The 20,036-nt window shown below is 37.9% G+C and overlaps 2 protein-coding genes and 1 long non-coding RNA gene across 3 annotated transcripts; 1 reads left to right on the top strand and 2 right to left on the bottom strand.

Moving 5' to 3' along the window:
* Positions 1-3,552: 3,552 nt before the first annotated feature.
* Positions 3,553-5,739, bottom strand: LOC148981352 (uncharacterized). Its single transcript, XM_089130894.1, has 2 exons — positions 4,598-5,739; positions 3,553-4,502 (listed from the first exon to the last, which is right to left on the bottom strand). The coding sequence occupies exons 1-2, from the start codon at positions 5,700-5,702 to the stop codon at positions 4,255-4,257; spliced, it is 1,353 nt and encodes a 450-aa protein (XP_088987020.1). The 5' UTR covers positions 5,703-5,739; the 3' UTR covers positions 3,553-4,254.
* A 156-nt stretch (positions 5,740-5,895) lies between these two features.
* LOC148981351 (uncharacterized) lies at positions 5,896-8,743 on the bottom strand. The gene is made up of 3 exons (XM_089130898.1): positions 8,378-8,743; positions 7,551-7,685; positions 5,896-6,850 (listed from the first exon to the last, which is right to left on the bottom strand). The coding sequence occupies exons 1-3, from the start codon at positions 8,555-8,557 to the stop codon at positions 6,680-6,682; spliced, it is 486 nt and encodes a 161-aa protein (XP_088987024.1). The 5' UTR covers positions 8,558-8,743; the 3' UTR covers positions 5,896-6,679.
* Positions 8,744-10,055: 1,312 nt separating this feature from the next.
* On the top strand, positions 10,056-11,785 carry LOC120459870 (uncharacterized). The gene is made up of 3 exons (XR_016168466.1): positions 10,056-10,144; positions 11,052-11,119; positions 11,436-11,785. It is a non-coding gene; the product is annotated as an uncharacterized LOC120459870 (long non-coding RNA).
* Positions 11,786-20,036: the final 8,251 nt, after the last annotated feature.

Below are 20,036 nucleotides of genomic sequence, written 5' to 3'. Positions count from 1 at the left end.
ACGGCAGGTGTGGGGGGCGCAGCGGGAACGCGTAGGCGCTGGATCTGCTGGGTGAGCTCGGACACCTGCGTCACCAAAGCTTGAACTGCGCGACCCGTGTCGCCGATCTCCTTCTCCTGAGAGTTCATTCTCTGAATGCTGTGATGTACGAACTCCTCGATGGATGTGGCTGCCGCACTCGCTGCTCCCATTTGACGGTCAGATCGTTCTGTCATGGTGCAATAATCACAGGGAGCAGATGCGAGTGAACAGGGATTATTTGAAACTCAGTCCAATGCAGTAAGCCAGAAACAAGGTGACGCAGGGACTTCGACGGTCAACCAGATGATGTGAAGACAGACGGTGAAATCCACAGGACACGGTGAACAATACTCAATACACGATCGACACTTCACGGAGGACGAGACGATCAGGAATACAGGGACCAGGAACAGAGACACACCAAACAACGATCTGACAAAGATGAGAGAACAGTGGTGAGTATATATGCAAGGTGGTGATCGACTGCAGCTGGTGATGATTGATGATGAGCAGCTGGAGTGGATCAGGTAATGCCACACAGACACGCCCCTCACACACGTGCATTCATACAACAACATAAACACGAGACTAGAAGGAAACAGAGGAACTGTCCACCGTGACAAAAATAGCCTAATTTAAATAAGTGCAAATGTAGAAAGCTTCATTAAGCTTTTTAACAGAAACACAGTTATTTCACACATTTCCAAAAATTTTTATTAAGAAACGTGTTGGTGATGCATGATTTACTGTGAAATACAAACTAAAAGAAGAATGTAATATTATTATAATGTATTTTCTGCTTGTTGCTTGTTCTGCTTGTTGAAACCAAAAGTAGCATTTGAAACTTTTGAAAAACCCAAAACAAAGAGTGTGGGAAAACGTTGCACGAAGACGGACAACATATAGGTGTTATTGTGCTGAAGTGTTACATCCTGTTATTTCTCTGCATCATTTACTGGAAACCATGTCCTTTCTGGCTTAGCTAGTTAACCTCCTGTTGATTTCTGTGATTTTGATTTCGACATGTTCAGAGTTCAGTCTTGGCATCATACAGAAACAAACCGCAAACAAATATACAAAATATTTGTTATATTCAGGCTTTGTTTTATAACCATTAAAACCAACTGCAATTAAATGTCACAGATGCTTAATGAAGTCCATGTCCAACTCTAAATTGTAAGGAATTTATATATTTGATTTCATAGTACACTTCACAAGTTTAGGAAGAGCAAGTCAACCTCTGATATGTTGTGTCAACATTTGTCCACAGCCCTCTCATACAACGACACAACGTTTCGTCGGGCCATCCCACATAGCAACATTGTTCCCACCGAGCAAAACGATGTCCAAAAGACAAAAGTTGGATGTTGAAAAGACGTCCACTGAAGGGCCAGAATGAAAGTTTTGATGACGTCTTTTTTTGACGTGTTCTGGACATCTGAAAAAGACGTTAATTTATCCTTCGTACAAGGTTAAAAACTAGTTAAAATGTGGCCATTTTCAGCATTATTTGAGGGCTTGAGACGAAGAACCATATAAGTCCATTTTTTCACATTTTGAATAATAACGTTTTTTTTTAATTTGGACTCTGAATATTATATTATTATTATTTTTTAACTTGAAGATAGACAACAAAAGCTTCACAATTCTAATGAGATAAGATTTTTTAGTATCAATCATAAAAATAAAAAGTTAGAGTAGTTTACATTTCTGAAATGTGGAAGAACAGTATATGTCCAGTTAATGTGGAAGAACAGTATAAGTCCAATTTATCATATCACTTTAAACCACTGGAGATTTGATTCCTTTAACTTAGATTTAACCCATTTGTGCCCAAATTTTTCTGAATGGTTTCATGCATATAGTCGTGTTAATAATGTCCTATGTGAACATGTTCTGCATTTATTTCCTCAGGTTTTTTTTTTTCTTCTTGAAAATCGTATTTTAATGTGCGGCAACTATAGTTGCCGGTGGGCAAATATGTTGTATGAACCCCATCAATGTTAAATATGAATAGGAGGAGAACATTTGGCATCTATCTCAAAATAACTGCTTTCAACAGATCAATCTTTATTCATAAACAAATTTATTGTGTATAAAAGTCGAAGAATGTTTGATGCGAACCCAAAAAGCGGAATCTATAGCTTATAATGTCTTGAATATAAAAACACAACAAACAACAAATCCGTTTGTCTTAAACCTTGTGTGCTGTTTGGGGTCTTTTTGACCCACATTTCTAACTTTCATTTATGGGGATAACATGGACAATTTGACATGGTTTAGTGTAAGATTTTTGCCAATCTTTTGGAAAATGCCGTTTTAAAAGTAACAAATTATCACTTTAACCAGTAGATGGCTGCAGAGCTCCACTATTTGCGATTTGCTATATTTGACTAAATGAAAGACATATTTTCACAAGTTTTTCCAGTTGTTTTCATATCTAGATATTATGAAATCACAATTATAACAATAAAAGTAACTTTTTGTCGAAGTTTAGGCATTTTTTGTACTGGAAAAAATCTGTTTTTCAATAATGTTATCGAATCAAATGATTTTTGTCAATGGACAAAATTCATCCTCAAAATCAGAAAGAACACAGAAATTTGGTGGCACACTTCACACAATTTTTTGAATTATATGAAAAAAAGATGTTTGAAATAAATTATAAACTCTAAAGACTGCAACTTTTCTCTTTGTAACATCCTGATCAGGTTTGGTTCTAATCATAATGTAACATTATTGAAAAACTGATATTTTTTTTTCAGTACAAAAACTGCTAAACTTTGACAAAAAGTAACTTATATTGTTATAATTATGATTTCATAATATGTAGATATGCATATATCAAAAATGTAATTTGTTGCAAAGTGTATATATATGTATATGCATATTGCATAATGTGTATATATGTATAATGTATGTATATATATATATATATATATATAAACAAATGGCAAAATGGCAAAAAACTAAAATAACAGTGCATAAAAGGGTAAACTTATTAAACAAGTCCAATAACCTTGAATTATTAACCTATTAACACAGTATACCCCATTTCCCCATGATATATGTACTTACAAGGCATTTGCCCACCGGCAACTATAGTTGCCGCTTGCACTTTTGACTAAGTATACAAAAAACTATAGATCTATTGTAAGATTTGTTTTGTTTAGAGGATTCTAGAGACCTTCATGATTATATTGATATATATATGTCAACAAAAAATACTTATTAGTAATATGAAAATTTGCTTTCTTTGGGAGGGTTTGTCTTCGCCATGCTTCCTGGAAGTAGGGGTAGGAAGTTGACAGCCTCATGTGACAGGAAGGAAGTGAATACCTTTTTTTTTTCTTGAAATCCTTTATTTGGTTGTTTCCTTGCATGACATTGCGACATTCAACATGGATAACATCTAGAAAAATACTTACACAAGGAAAATGACAACTATACAAAGCGGCAACTATAGTTGCCGGTGGGCTTAAATGGGTTAATACAGTAACAGAACCTTAAAGAAAATATTAAGCATTTCTTTCTTTCAATTTCTTTTATTTTTTGTCAACGTAAATCACAGAACAAAAATACGGACAATACAGTACAAACAATGAACCAATACATAGGCCTACTCATAGCACATAAAATAAACGTCAGTACAAACAATAAACCATACATACAATCAACAATACATACAAACAATAAACAACAGTAATAATGGTAAACAATACATATTTACAATACATTATCAATATTCCATGCTATGTTACAGTATATGCAAGTTTACTATATACATCTTGCTTTTTTGTTCCTTTTAACTTTTATAATACATTTCAGAAATAATCAGCCCATTAATTCATTTAATAAATAAATAAATACCTATATATTCCTATTATACAACATAAGATAAGACATACAAGATAAGCTACTATTATGATTACTTTTACACAATATACACAATATACCCCACTGTGGCGAATAGAATGAGGCAGAGGGCCGTGAGAGAACGGTGCAAGGCCGGTGGTGCGAATGTTAATGAGTGACATCTGTGAGATGCACTGGTCTCGCATCTCTCACGGAGGAGCGGAAGCATAAAGGAGGAGTGACAACGTTGAGAGATGCGAGACCGGTGCGTCTCACAGGTGACGTTCATTAACACTCACACCACTGGCCTTGCATCGTTCTCTCACATCTCTCGTCCTGTTCGCCACACCCACCTTACCCTGCACAACACATCCCAGACTACTCTTCACATTCTAATGCCTCATAAAATGCTTGGGCCCCCACTGGCATGTAGGCAAGCATTTTCATTAGGTCACGGTGCTTCTCCTTCTTGATGGGCAGAGGGTCCTCGTAAGCACGAGCATACGTGGTGGAGAACAAGGGAGCTGGAGGTGGATGATTCTTCCTCTGTTTGGTGATCAGCCAGGTCTTCCATCCCTCGTAGATGCTGTGGCTCTCTTTTGTCTGGACACACCATGGATCAGCAGCTGAAATCATGATTCAACAAGAAATTCACTAAAGATTCTTCTTTCATGCACATATCCCCAACACTGTTAATCTCAGAAAAACTTTAGTTTTTTACCTGTCACTTTCAACCACATCATGGATGTAATTAGGAAGCCAGGTGGACGCTTTAATGTTGCATCAGGGAGCTGCCTGAAGTCTGCACATTTCATTTCAATGACTTTAAATGGATGCTGCTGCCTGGCTCCACGGATCATCTCGGCTACATCGCTGGGGGTGTGGAGTGTGGATACCTTGCGCCTCTTGTCCAACGTGGCAAAGGAACGGTCACAGGGAAGGAAGGAGTGACCAGACACCATGAACTTCTGCTCTATCTGACTGAAGTAGCCTCTAGATACGAGCAGGGCCATCAGGTTTAGCACTCGCCAGTTATTGTTTTGCCCACAGCATCGGTCACTATAGACGATGAGCTTCCGTTCCTTTGCCTGGACTAGGGGGGTGAAAGAGGTTTCTGCCCACTTTAAAAGGCAGCTTGCCACCTCGATGGAACCTCTGTGAGCGATGCCCTCATGCCAAAGGCACATTGTAGGAGGATCGTCAGTGCCCATCTCCTGGATACAGAGGTTGTAGTTGGCCAGCTGTCGTTGATAGTACACGTTGGAGTGTGTCAGGTTTGGTGTGAACACTACCCCCTGCATGTCGATACAAATGACATGGCAGTCATCATTGGCTTTGGCCCACTCTGTTTCAGCCTGCAACTGAGTGTACGCTTTTTCAGCTTTCCGGTGGTGAAGCTCACTCTCGGCTGCGATCTTCAACCTTTCTCCATCTGATGTAGCAGCTGTTAATTTTGAGAACAGGGCATCACATTTAGCACAAGTGTCACTTCTTGGCTGCCCAAAACTGAGGTTCTGCTGCTTGAAGATGTCCCTATAGAGCCAGAACTTTGCAGTGGATGTTGGATTCTTTTCCTTGTACAGGCGGAACATGCGGAGCAGGTTTAAATCAGGGCTCAGGTATTCCCTCTCCACATCTCCCTTCATTCGTGAGTAGTGGTTCGGTTGACGTGGGAAGCTCAAAATATGCTCTCTTATCCCCTCTCTCACTGCAGGATGAATGCTATGAGGCCTAAAAAATAAACACAACTCATGAACAAGGGAAATATAATAAACTATGCTGGTCTGTTTTGCACAATTACATTGTTTCTGTGACAATAAATGCATAATTCTTAACTTTCCTCTAAACTACAGGATATTGTTTTTCACATACAGTCATTAAAGCGATATTTCAGGATTTAGCATTAAGCTTTGGATCATTAAATAACCGAATTATTTTTAGTATTTTGAATTACCATGCTTTCCTCCCTCATATACCCCTGAGATGAGAGATTTATGTATTTTTTTGTCTGGAAAAAATCCTCTGATGAAGCAAAAATCGTCATTGTTTACATGCACACCTTTTGTTTCAATCAAACTGAATTTATTACGATTTGTGAATCTGAATGTAGAGTTTGTGTGATTGCTAAATATGTGATCGATTGATGTATGTTTTAGCATTACAATTTGGGAGTTGTTGTCTTTCATCCCCATAAATCAAAAATAGAAAGCTCCAAATTCAAACATAATTTCACATTTCTACTACATAAATGACCCATTTTAAATACACATTAATCTTTCCAGATCTAAAGTATCCCTAAAAAATCCACATGCTGTAAAGATACAAAAATTAATCATACATTACATTTGCATAGCACTTTGCCTCTGATATCAATCTCAAAGTGCAAAAATTTGTTTCCTGACTGGGCAACAACAGTGAGCTGAATCCTAACCACTACGGTACGTGCACGCTGGCGTTATAAGGTGGCAAGGCACCCGACACCCTATAATGCCAGTGTACCATTAGACCAGGGAATGTTGTAAGGCAACAGATGCTGACAATGGTGCAGCTTTAAAAAAAATATGAGGACGAGAGCATGAGGTCCTTCATGATTTTTTTTTTACTCACCTGTTCTTATGTTTTCCTCTGAAGTCCTCTAATGGAGACCTGACTTTAGCTACCTGCTCTGTTCCCTCTGACTCTGACTGACTGCCTAACTTTTCTTGAATAACCTTTTCAAAGATAAGTAACTTTAAATAAATATGTTATGGACAATGTATCTAATTAATGCATAATAAAAAATTAACAAAAGTAAAACACTAAGCTATATAAAACTTGCCTGTAGGCGACTGTTGGTCAGTTGAAAGACTGACATAAATGTGAGCTTACAAACAGCAAGTCTTTGGCCTCCTTGTTGCACATGGTACTTGAAGGTGTACTTCCTCTTAGTAATCTCAGTGTCAGGCCCACGTGGTCGTCTGCGACTCACCTTGTGCTAGAAGTAAAAAGACATGAAGTAAAAATACATTTACCATAGCGTAGCAGGCTAGCCGTCATGTAGAGCTGTCAAATTAAGGTCATTAAAGGGATACTCCACCGGTTTTTCATATTAAACTGTTATTCCCTTAACTATATTAACGTGGTCCAAACACCTCCACCAGCACTTTGACTCGGCGTAGTAATATCATCACTCATGAAAAGTCCTCTCCAGAGTGATGATATTATCCCTGGGGGATATATATGCGTCGAGTCGAATTTCTCCCAAGCACTGGTATTCCGCCATACAATATAGTTATGCACTTTACACACTTAGAAAAGCGCAATATTTTATTGTGTGTCACCGTCCTAGGTCGTGTTACACTACTCATGTAAGTGTATTTAAATAGGGAAAACGTGGAGGTATCCCTTTAAGTATGTGAGTAGGCTTTGGTAAGGATAATGAATAAGCCATGTGTATGCCTTTTAGGGCACCAAAGTGCTGTGGTCTGCAATGCACTTGGTGGCCTACTTGATGCCGATCATCATTCATCCATCCTCACAAAATGTAACATTTACAGTGATCAGGCACATGTGCAGTCTTAGTGAATTTAAGGTATACAGTAATATTTAATTCACTGGTTATTTCATGGGCCAACATTATAATGCATTGCATACAGTTGACATGATATGGTTATGAATTGCTTAAGTTAGCCTACCTGCTCCAAACCAGAGAGAATGATAGCCTGCTGCCTCTCATAAGAGACAGCATAAAACTCTGTGAAGAGCTGCATTTTTCTTTGTTCTGTTAGGCTTGAACACTGCCTGGGACACGTCTCCTTGCACATCTTGCCCTTAACAGAAACAAAATCATATTACTGTTTTTTAGCTTTAGAACACTAGAGCTCTTAGCAGCTGTTAAGGTTTACTAACTAGAACAGCTTACATGTGTAATGTGTAAATGCATTATTTTATTATTACATTTTTTATTATTTAATAACAAGTAACAAACAAAGCATAGCATACAATATTACAAAACAGAGTGTTACATTAATGGTAACAGGGGATTCAAAAATGATATCAAAATATTTTAAACATGTCAGTTACTATTTTTTTTTTACCGATTTCAGTGAAAACATAAAGCAATCAAATTCTAATTTTCTCAGCTTTCATTTCGATTTCATTTCATTTTAAGTCACCCATTCATGACTTGATTCGCTAAACAGTCTGAGATGTATGAACATTAGTAACGTTAGACGCCCAGTTACACCTTGCTGTGACCAGCTAAAGTTACGTTACAAAGTAACTGGCTAGCCAGCTAACAATATCTGGCTATCTAACATTAGGGACATCAAACGCAGCTAAAACGTTGCGATTAATTTATCCCTGGTTATGAGTAGCCTACAGCATTCATTTCGACCCATTCATGACTTGATCAGTTAAACAGAGTGAGCTAAATGAACTGTAGATGACGCCCAGTAGCCTACACGCCCCTCTGTCACCGCTAAAGTTAGGTAGATACTTTGTATACGGTTCTTTCACTCACCTCTTTCGGTGGATCTTTTCCTCGTTTTTGCTCTCCTCTCCGGTTCACGTATGGTTTCCCAGCGTCCCTCAAAGACTTCCTCGCTCTGTCCTTCCATTCATTCATGTTCGTTCTCCTTTTTTTGCCGAGGTTTTGCCTTTTAATGTCCGCAGCGGACATGAAAACAACCGGCGTCTCCATTTTTCGTTAGTGGACATAAACGGTTCTTCCGCGTGAGACTATTTTAAAATTTAAAATACAGAGTTTTGGTCGCGCGAACACCCCCCCAAAGTGATTCTGTATACAAAGTGACGCACACACATTCAAATCACATGGTTATCTCAATTTTTGTTTTTTTGGACTTATACGGTTGTTCGTCGCATGAACACATTTATGGTCTCATTTAGACAATTTATACTGTTTCTGGATCAAATAAACACTCTCAGGATGCATTCAATTAAAACTCTTGTTTATTTCAATGTAATTTCTTGTTTATTTCAATTGTAATATTTGTTTCATTTTAAGTCATCATTGTGGTGATCAGTGTTTGCTCTAGTTGGGTTCTTGGTCCCATTTTTTCGTTCTTTAGCTTTTCTTTGGCTGTTGTAACTGTGTGTTTGAATAACACCATTGTTGTGACAGAGAAAGCCAAGAAAATGTAAAATTGTCTCTCATCAGCTCGTTGTTGTTGTTGATGATGATGATGTTGATGATGATGATGATGAAATCAACATAAAGTGAGCATTTAATGTTGTGTTCAGACTTTTGTGATTATATCTGGAATTCATAACCACCAACCTTGTGGAACTGCATTATTTGGGTTAGTAGCATGGAAGGTGGACAAAAAGCAAGTTTACACAATGTTTTGAGAAAATGTACCATATAGTCACACACAGACATCAAGATTTTGCATATGATTCACAACAATGGTGACAATAAATAAAAAATGCTTCACGCTGCAATCCATGATAAAGAAGAAGAAGAAGAAGAAGAAGAAGTTTTATTTATATAGCGCCTTTCCAAAGCTCAAGGTCGCTTTACATGGTACATGAACAATACATTTAAACACTGACACACAGCTAACAGTCACAGAGGATACAAAATAGTCACATTTAAACGAAGTACATGTTGAATAGATATGTTTTTAGCTGTGTCTTGAAAGCAGTCATTGATGAAATATTTCGAAGTGAAAGGGGCAGTGAATTCCATAATGTTGGCACATTTACACTAAATGACCTTCCACCTACTGTAGATAATCGATAGCGGGGGATGGACAATAAACCAAGTACAGTTGATCTGAGAGAGCGTGCAGGACGGTAGGTGAACAGTAGATCAGACAAATATGGGGGTGCAAGACCGTTTAATGCCTTATATGTTAAAAGCAATACCTTAAAGTGGATACGAGATGCAACGGGTAACCAGTGAAGGTCATGAAGCACCGGAGTAATGTGAGCAGAACGCCTGGTGGAGGTGAGAACTCTTGCTGCTGAGTTTTGGACGTGCTATAGTCTACACTCTAAAAAATGCTGGGTTATTTAATCAACCCAACCGCTGGGTTATGAAATGTTTGACCCATTATGGGTTATTTATATGGATTTGGACTCAACACATGAGTTGGAAAAAATAACCCATCTACCCAACATACACCGTTGACCCAGCACGTGGGTTGTTTGTGCTTCGAACGTCATCACATCATCACAAGAATAGTCCACCATACCGGATCCACCACACACCGAGCGATCTTCAAAGAGAACTTCACTTTTCATCGAGCGAGGGAAATAAACTAAGGTAGAGTACTCTACATGTCATTTCTAATATATAAGACATATATTTTAACAACTAAGTTATAAGCTGGGTTGGTCGGAAGAGGGTGAGGCAAAGATGACACGTATTGATGCAATGGCCGTGAAGTGTTTATTTATAGAAATTGCGGTAAACGGTCTAACTTAGTGTCCGGAATACAGTGAGTCTACTTTAACGTTACCTTTCTAAAGTAATATCTTTATATTGTCGAGGCTAGTTGGTTGGTTTGTCTGGCTTGTTTGGCTAGCTTTAGCCATTATCATTGAAGCACTGGCTATTTTGAGCGCGCTAATTTTTCCCTGGAGCATTTAATGTGAACACAGTGTTAGACTGATTAAAGTATGTATAAACAGTGAGATAACCTGATATGCCAGACTAAATGCATGTATGTGCATTTATTTAAGTAATATGGTAACCCGCGATAGATAAGAAAACATTTCTTATATAAAATGGCGGCCTGGCTAGCAGGCTAACTTACATTATTTTAAGTTAACCGGATATAAATGAGCGCGCTTTTTGCCCTCAAATCTTTTAATGTGAAATGCGAAGGTATAACACAGTGTAGACTTATTAAAGTATGTAAAAACAGTGAGATAACCTGATATGCCAGACTAAATGCATGCATGTGCATTTATTTAAGTAATATGGTGACCCGCGATAGATAACACAGTGTTAGACTTATTAAAGTATGTAAAAACATTGAAGTAACATAAAATGTCTGAATGTAAAATACATGTAATTTGAATTGTAGGCTATAGGGAGAGAGGGTCTCTCTATTTTGGCTGTTATCTTCACATTGGATTACATTCTGCTGCTAGTCTGCATTGCATTTGCATGGTGACATTTGAATAGTTAATACAATAGTAATTATTAGTAATTGTGTTTGTTTCAGATCAATGGTCAGCTTTGTCATTGACACAACAGAGTGGCAGCTGACAGACCTTGTTGAAAGATTTCAAGGTAAGAAATATTTGTTTTCACATCCACAGCATATCAAGTCTGCATTGCTACTCAAGCCCTTTTCAGACATTAATTCTTATGAAATATAATTTTCTCTTTTTTTTTTCAATAGCTTCCATGTAATGTGTCAAAGTGACTCCAATAGATGAATAGGGCACATGTCTTTTGTAGACTTTCAGTGATTTATTCTATTTTGTAATAACAAATGATGGAATATGCATGTTTATCTTCCATTTAATTACCTATATATTTTAGTTTTGTACTCCTCAGTTGTAAAAACAGATTTCTTTGTGTTTTGTATTTTTTTGTCTTTTAGAGGAGGGGACTGATGAGGAGAGTTTTCTTCTTTTAGAAGAGGCAACCATCAACAGTTGATCCCAAGAGCTGGCCCTGGGCTGAAGTTCTTCAAAAAATTAGAGGACTTGTAAGATCAACATTAGAGGCACACACAGTTATTATTTCTAAATATTAAAAGGAATAGTTTACTTTGAAATTAATTTTCGATATGTTTTAGCTTACCTCAAGGGCATGTAGATGTAGGTGTCTTTGTTTCCACAGTATTTTCAATTTTGTTTTGTTTTTTCGGTTAAACCGTTGTTGTCTATCAGTCATACACTGGAGGTTTAGGGGGTCCTCCCTCGGTTCACCTCAAAGAGCATGCACAGAGAAGTCCAAATTAAACATGATTTAATGACTCGTAAATGTAAGTACACATCGATGGCCTAAGACAATAAACGAGCGGTTTGTGTGAAAAAACGAACAGTATTTATATAGTTTTTTACCTCGTGTAACTCAGCCATTGGCAACTGATCTGACGGCAGAGGCGTTTCAGTCTGTGTATGCGCCGGAAGTGATCACTTGCGTCTGTACGTCACTCATTGTTTACACAGAGTTTTGGAAGTTTTACCTTTCACTGTGAAGATCTAAACATATTTATATATACAGGAAATCGCAATGGAAGAAGATTTCGATATATCTAAATGTTTAGTGAAAGGTTAAACTCCCGAAATCTCTCTGTAAACAATGAGTGACGTATACGCGCAAGCGATCACTTCTGGCGCATGCACAGACTGAAGCGCCCCTGCCGTCAGATCAGTTGCCAATGGCTGAGTTACACGAGGTAAAAACGATATAAATACTGTTCGTTTTCTCACACAAACCGCTCGTTTCGTGCCTTAGGCCATCACTGTGTACTTACATTTACGAGTCATTCAATCATGTTTAATTTGGACTTCTCTGTGCATGCTCTTTGACATTAACCGGGGGAGGACCCCCTAAACCTCCATTATATGACTGATTGACAACAATGGTTTGACCGAAAGATATCAAAATTGAAAATACTGTGGAAACAAAGACACCTACATCTTGGATGCCCTTGAGGTAAGATAAAACATATCAAAAATTAAATTCAAAGTGAACTATCCCTTTAATAGTTTCTTTGGGAAGATACCAGAATACTTGCTTGCAAGTAGAGCTAAAGGCTCCCGTTGACTGTTGGCCTGTTAAATGTTCAGCCAGTTCATTCATAATTGAATGTTTTCCTACTTCAGTGATATTAACTGCAGTTCCACTAATATTGTTGATATTAAAGTAATAAAATAATTTTTCAAAGATTCCATTGTTGTTTTGTTTTTGTATTGTTTAAGTGTTTATTGCATAATCTATGCATACATCTAGCATGTATTCTGTTCTAGGTTTGTAGTGTAACAGTTTTATAGTTATGAGTAGTCTATTGCCTTTTTTTTTCTTTAATTGTACTGTAATGTGCTAGAATTAGTCTGGCATATGGGTTAATTTGACCCAGCATTTGGGTACACTATATAACAAATATGTAGTTGAATCAACCCAGAATTGTAATTAATTTGACCCAGCATTTGGGTACGCTATATAACAAATTTGTAGTAAATCAACCCAGAATTTTATTTAATTTGACCCAGCATTTGAGTAGAAATGAACAACTCATCTGTTGGGTTAAAAATGACCGACCCATCTTGCTGGGTCAAATTAACTACTGCTGGGCTGGTGCAATATTGATCCAGCAGTTGGGTTATACAACAAACCAAGTTGGGTTATTTTTAACCCATCATTTTTTAGAGTGTAGCAATAAGTTTTTTGGGAAGCCCAATAAATAAAGCATTGCAATAGTCCAGACGTGATGTGATTAGTGCATGAATTAAGAGTTCGGCGTCAGGCGAAGTGAGAGATGGTCTTAGACGAGCAATATTTCGAAGATGAAAGAAAGAGTTTTTCACAATGGAAGAAATATGAGAGCCAAAAGATAGAGTTGAGTCAAATAAGACACCAAGGTTACGAGTCAGTGATGAGGGCTTAATATGGACACCATCAATATAGAAGGACTGGTCCATCCGTTTGACTGAGGCTGGAGAGCCAATCACTAATATCTCAGTTTTATTATGATTTAATTTGAGGAAGTTAAGGGACATCCAATGCTTGATGTCCCTGATGCATGCAGTGAGTGAGTCAGGCAGGGATGGTCTATCGGAGCTGGTGGTGAGGTAAATTTGAATGTCATCAGCATAGCAATGGAATTGAAGTCCATGCCTGCGTATGATGTTACCAAGTGGGTGTATATAGATTATGAACAAAAGTGGACCAAGAACCGAACCTTGAGGAACGCCCCGTGTAAGTAAATTGGTTGCAGAATTATGACCTTGTATGGTGATATAATACTTTCTGTCAGTGATGTAGGAAATAAGCCAGGAAAGAGCGGAACCAGTGACACCAATATCAGAAAGCCGAGAAATAAGCAGTTCATGGCATACCGTGTCGATGGGTAGCTTTGTTTGGCTATTGTACTTCTGTTATAACAACCAAATGAACAAAGAGAAAAGGTGATTTGATGGTACTCGCTGTTTAACATTGTCTTTTTTTCACGATCATTTGACCTGAGTAGTAGCCTGGATGGCAGCCTGAACTCCGGCAACAAGGTTTTTTTGGGCGGGAAGTTCGGTCTGGACTCGATCCATTGAGGAGTAATTATGATCAAAAGTTCGGGCCAATCAGATTGCTAGGGCGGGCTTTAAACGATAATGGACAGGTGATCTGCAAGGACCTAATCATCACGTTATCAAAGAGCACTTAACTGGTTTCCCTCAGAGATGACTGCAGCTGGAGAATTGAGATGTATAGATTCCGCTGTCGCCTCAATTGTAAAATAAATCGACAGCGCATTCATTTTAATAAAGATATTTTTGCCATCTTCAAAAAGATTAACTCTGAACATAAGCTCATTAGTTATTCATACAGCAATGCATGATGGAAGCCATATGATTGGCGGTCATCAGCTCATCATTGTTGATGATGATAAAATCAATGTGTTTGACTTTTGTCATCATTCCTGCCATTTATAAAGCACCAATCTTGTGGAACTGCATTATTTGGGCCATTAGCAGTAAAATGATCACTTATTTGAAGGTGAATAAAAGCATGTTTACAGTAGGGCTGCATGATATATCATACGATATTGTTATGCGCATCTCGTCAGTAAAGCCGGTTCCTTGATCAGTATAAATCACCTTCAACTGCTTTCAGATGGAAGACATGATCAAGATATGAGTGTTAAATTAACACTGAAGAGTGTTAAAGTTAATGAGATAATTAAGTGATTAATTTAGTGATGATTGAGCATTATTGAAGACATCTGATGTTAACAAGCAGAATCACTGAAGGAGAAAATCACAAATTGTAAGCATTATGCCGATCTGTGTTTGCTTTAGTTGGGCTCTTGACCCTTATACTTTCACTTTAAATTTTGTTTGTCTGCTGTTATTGATTTATAACAGTCAAATGAGCAAAGACAAGCGTGATCTGATAGTGTTGGTTAAGTTTTGACATATTCATACTGTGATCTGAAAAATGAAACTTATTTAGATGATTTGGTTTAATTTGTTAGCAACAGCTTAGTGGTTCTACAGCATATGATTATCAATATTTTCTTATAGTCCAAAATATTTAATAAATATTGTTCTGATAAAATTACTTTCAAATGCATTTATTTAGAAACACAGACATCAATAATCTCCACCGTGGTGACAATAATAATCCTTGTTGCCACCAATCACAACTCATTAATGGCTCCCATCATGCATTGCGGTATAAATAAATTATGATCTGAATTGTCTATGTAATTTACTTTTTTAATATTCTGCTCTTCACCATTGTTGAGATGCATTGACTGAATCTTGATATCTGTGTGTGCCTAAAAGAAAGATTTTTTTTTTTACAACTTCTAAGAAATCCATTATATTACATCTCAAATTCTGGGTATTTATGCAGAATCACAGTTATGCTGTAACCAACAGCATAAATCACATAGAGTAAGTTAAAATGACTATTGTCATAATATAACCAAATCTATTAGTTTGTATTTTTTTTCTTTGTTCATCTGGCTGTTATAACTTATAAACAAAAGCCAAACAAAATCTTGAGAAATAAAATAAGGATCAAGAGCCCAACTAAAGCAAACACTCATCTCCATAATGGTGACCTGAAATTCCGGTTTTCTCCTTCAGTGATTCTGCTTTAGGTGTCTTCAATAATGCTTAATCATCACTCAATTAATCACTTAAATATCTCATTAACTTTGACACTCTTGAGTGTGGACTCATATACACTCCACGGAGTGTAAATTTATCACTGGAGTTGAGCCATAAATTTAACACTGACAAGCTGAGCCATATCCAGGGCCGGAGTGGGACTCATTTTCAGCCCTGGAGTTTCATGCCTTAAGGCCTGTTCACACCGGGACGAATTTCGCACGCGTTTAACGCCTCGTGACTAAAAAATGGTCGCCAATGTGAGTGTTCACACCGACCCGAAAAACACCACGCGTAAAAGCGCTATTTAAAAAAAAAACTCCTCTGGTTCGTTTTTTTGGTTTGACGCTCTGCGTCAAAACCTATCCGACCAACGAGATTGGCGGGTTTGCTCACGTGTCTGGTACTTCTGAAGTTACAGTAAAACACAACTTGGGGGCGCTCAAACACAAAACGGTCTTGCCGAGCAGAGCACACATATGGCGAAGAAGAGATAAGATACCTATGGGCAAGATTAATGTTGAGCTGCTGGTCTCGGAGCATAAAGAGCTATATGATAATATTTATTTTAGTATTTCTGTAATAATAGTATAGTATAGGGTGACCAACAGTCCTGTTTTCCCGGGACATGTGTAAAACGGTCAGAACTGCGCATAGTGTGCGTAATGTCAGTTAGATTTTGACAAGTGAGGAGAGGAGATAAATAACCGTTCTGCCGACTCTTTGTATCCTTTCTTTTATTTTATTTTTCTATTGTGACCAGATGTTTGTTTGTGTTTTTTTTTTCCTCGCTCGATCCCCATGTGTGAGGACGAGTGTAACGTTTGAGTGGTTTTATTAAACGCTGGGAAATACGACAACTCTCGTCTCTCGTGTATCTGTTCATCCGACAACTGCTATGTTTTTATATCTGGGCAACATTTCAACTTTGCGTTACACATGTCCTGCTTCCACGTCCTGTCCTGGCTGTTTTTAAGTGATGAAAATGTCCTGGTTTTCAAAAAAAAAACTGCTGGGAAAGATCAGTTCTACAGCAAAATATAGATGGGCAAACAAGGTGGATGAGGAAGAAAAACAAGATAAAGAGGATGAAAACTAAAGATTTTGTTAGTTCGCTTTTGTAAGTTTGTGAGAGCTATTTTTTGTTACACTTGGAGGCATTTCTTTTAGTTATTTATTATTTATATATTTTTCTAATACAGAAGACAATATTTCTATCATTATTTCATTCGTTTTTTTTTTTTTATCTGTCATAATAAAATATTGAGACATGAATATGATCACCCTAGTATAGTATTCTATTATTATTTCTGTTTTACATTAAGCGCCATCTAATGTCAGGGAATGAATTTGCATGTTCACTCGGCTCATCGTCAGCCAAAAAACACTTGGGTTTGAACACAAAAAACGCATTTAAAAATGCTGACGAATAACGTGCGCTGATATTCGTCTCGGTGTGTACGGGCCTTTAGACCGGCCCACTTTAGTTCCCGACTGACTATATTAAAATAATGTAATTAAAACCTCAGTATATAAGCAATAGTGCACTGTTCTGTACAGCATTGTAATTCATTGTGTTTTTCAAAAATATTATTTTCTTTTCAGTGCAATAGCCGGGTAGCCTGGTTCAACCAGACTCTAGTTCATTTCATTTCCACATAGAGTCTGGAACCGCTCCATTGACAAACGTTTCCTTCCTTGTAGGTGGGTTTACTATTAAAGTTCAAATCTATTGGATCTGCCCAAAGTCACTCACGATCTGCCATAGCCAATCGCTAACGGGGTGTCAAGAGTGACGTATGTCACGCGCCGAAATGGCTGGAAACAACAAGTCCGAATGATCAGAGGATTATGTTTACAATAGGATTTCAGTCAACGAGCGCCGCAGGTTTTGTTAATCTAGGAACAATTATTAATTCGAAATGTATATTTGACACGAAGGACAGTGATATATTCATTCAATGGTGGAAGCTGTGTCTAATCATTACAAATATGTGGTCCGCTGTGGTCGTTTCTGATCTGCCGCAAATGCTGTAGCAGCTACAGTGAATGATCAGTCTGTCTCTATCTGCAGATGTGATAATAAACAAAACATTTTCATATTACGTCTTATTGTTTCTTAATTACCTTAATTATGGTCTTCAAAGTATGTGTTTGTACATTTTTATGTGGCATTTAGTTTTTTTTTTAGTAAAACAAATCAACCATTGCCGTCTAAAACTGAAAATCAAATATCTTCAAAGTATGGTTTTTCACATTTTTATTTATGACAATTATTTTTAAAAAATCACAACCAATTTGTATGATTTAGGCCTACAACATGTAAAACTGACACACCAACCTCCTGCACGAGTGCACAAAGGGGCTCAAAATGTTCTATTCATCACAAGAATCAGTAAATTTACAGTTGGGAATACGAGCGACTGACATGACTCCTGAGCGGATCTTCAACAATAGTTTAGCAGCCAGGACTCGGGGCTTCCGAACACCGCGAACACCAGGCTAAACCGTCCGTCCAAAACGTCACGGTCATTGTGCACGAGCTGCCCAGCACAAACTTCCAAACTTTCTGCCTCCTTCACTTGGTCCTCAGTTGTGCAACAAGAGGTGAGACGATAACAATCCGGCTTTAAATTCTGTATATTCGGCAGTTTCTTTTCCAACAACGGACCGAATAGCTTTTCTCACGTCTTTCTCCGCTGCCATTACTGAACTCAAACTGACGCGCTTACATCAACGTCAACGTTCTCAGCCACTCCCTCTATTCGCTGATTGGTCCTACAAAAAATTGATTTCTGGAAACCTAAGGATATGGAGCGATCCCAGACGCAGTACTGAAGTAAAATGAAATTGAGCGGAAGTGCGTAGGAGGGCGCAGCCAGGCTAATAGCCGGGTATGCTACCCCGGGATTTTTTTTTTTTTTTTTTTGAAAAATAAACCATTAAATGCACTTTCTGGAGAGTTTTGTGCAAAGAAATATAGAATAAAAGTAGGTCTAGCAAAGTCTTATATTTCTGTAAGTCACACAGAATAAACACAAATATGGCTGAATAGATTGCTGAGAAACACTGCTTTAATTATTGTATTTATGATTACTTTGTGAAATGTTAACTAAACAGCATGAGCCTCTTCAGCTGGCCAGTAAGGTTATTTGGCAAATTTCATTCTGTAACATACAGATCTGTATAATGCTATTGTTTTTGATAGTGTTATAGCCTACATTTCTTACAGAAAATCAAGATGATCATTGCGTTTGTCTTACCGAATGTGATAGCTTTATGCAATTACAGTTTGTCTATAAGCCTTTTTTTATTTTTTATTAACGCTGACAGTAAAGTGTTGCCAGATATTGCTGTGAAAAAGTGTGACGTTAAATCAGAAAAACAGGTCCAGGAGATTACTGCACCTTTCCATTACGTGGATCTGGCAACACGGATGCTGCACTCGCGCTCTCATTCACAACGCGCTGTTCACTGCGCTAGCTTCTCACAGCAACATGAATTGGAAACACTCATGTGAGGTGGTTTAAACATGCCTAATTAATCATTCAAAGAGCATGAAATTTTATTTTTGAATGTAAAAAAATGACAGAGGTCCAAACCTTGGTGACCTCACATCTGTGTTAAATAGGAATCCATTGTAATAAAGTTATTCTCATCCTGGGCACAGTAATAGGCAATTGCTCTTCCTGTTTCTCCTTCTCTCTTCTTCTCTCAGTCTCTTTATCTTTACCTGTAAATCCCCCCTTCCCGAAGCTGAGCTTTGATTGATAGTCTTTGCAATCTGATTCTTTATGTCGGTCGTTTAAAACTTCTATCGTAAAACAGCTGTTTAGTTTAGCCAATTGCATCTTATTATCTTGGGAAGCGTCGCGTTGGGATTCGTGGTGCGTGGCTCGTGCTTCTGTGAAAATAAATCCTGCTTTGATCGGTTATCTCAAACATTTTGCCATTGCCGACGAGCGGCGTTTGAGTGCTGATAATGAGGTTGGTTCTCGTTGCGTTATGGTGGTGGGTACGGCCCTGACTCGTAAGCGCTACTATTGTCCATGTTTCGTATCTCTTATTTTTTTTGTACGCACATCTCTAGCAACTGACTTTTTTTGTGGGGCTGTGAGAAAATAATAATAAAATAGTGGGGCTTCGCTGTGACTAGAGCCTATTTAACACATTCACCCAGTGCAGTGACAACGCCGGCCCTCCTAGCCAATAAAACAGACCGGCCCACCAGGAATTCTCACGGTGCTCCCGATTAGCCATTCCGGGCCTGGCCATATCGCATTAATTATCGCTGGCGATACGTCCTCGATATTAATGCGATACAGCTCAGCTTGTTCTTTGCTCTTTGTAAATGCCGCCGT

Source organism: Pimephales promelas, chromosome 5, assembly GCF_988280905.1.
Source record: "Pimephales promelas chromosome 5, fPimPro1.hap1.1, whole genome shotgun sequence".
NCBI classification, from domain to species: Eukaryota; Metazoa; Chordata; class Actinopteri; order Cypriniformes; family Leuciscidae; genus Pimephales; species Pimephales promelas.
Note: the sequence above shows the minus strand (reverse complement) of the source record. Positions and strands in the feature narration are given on the sequence as shown.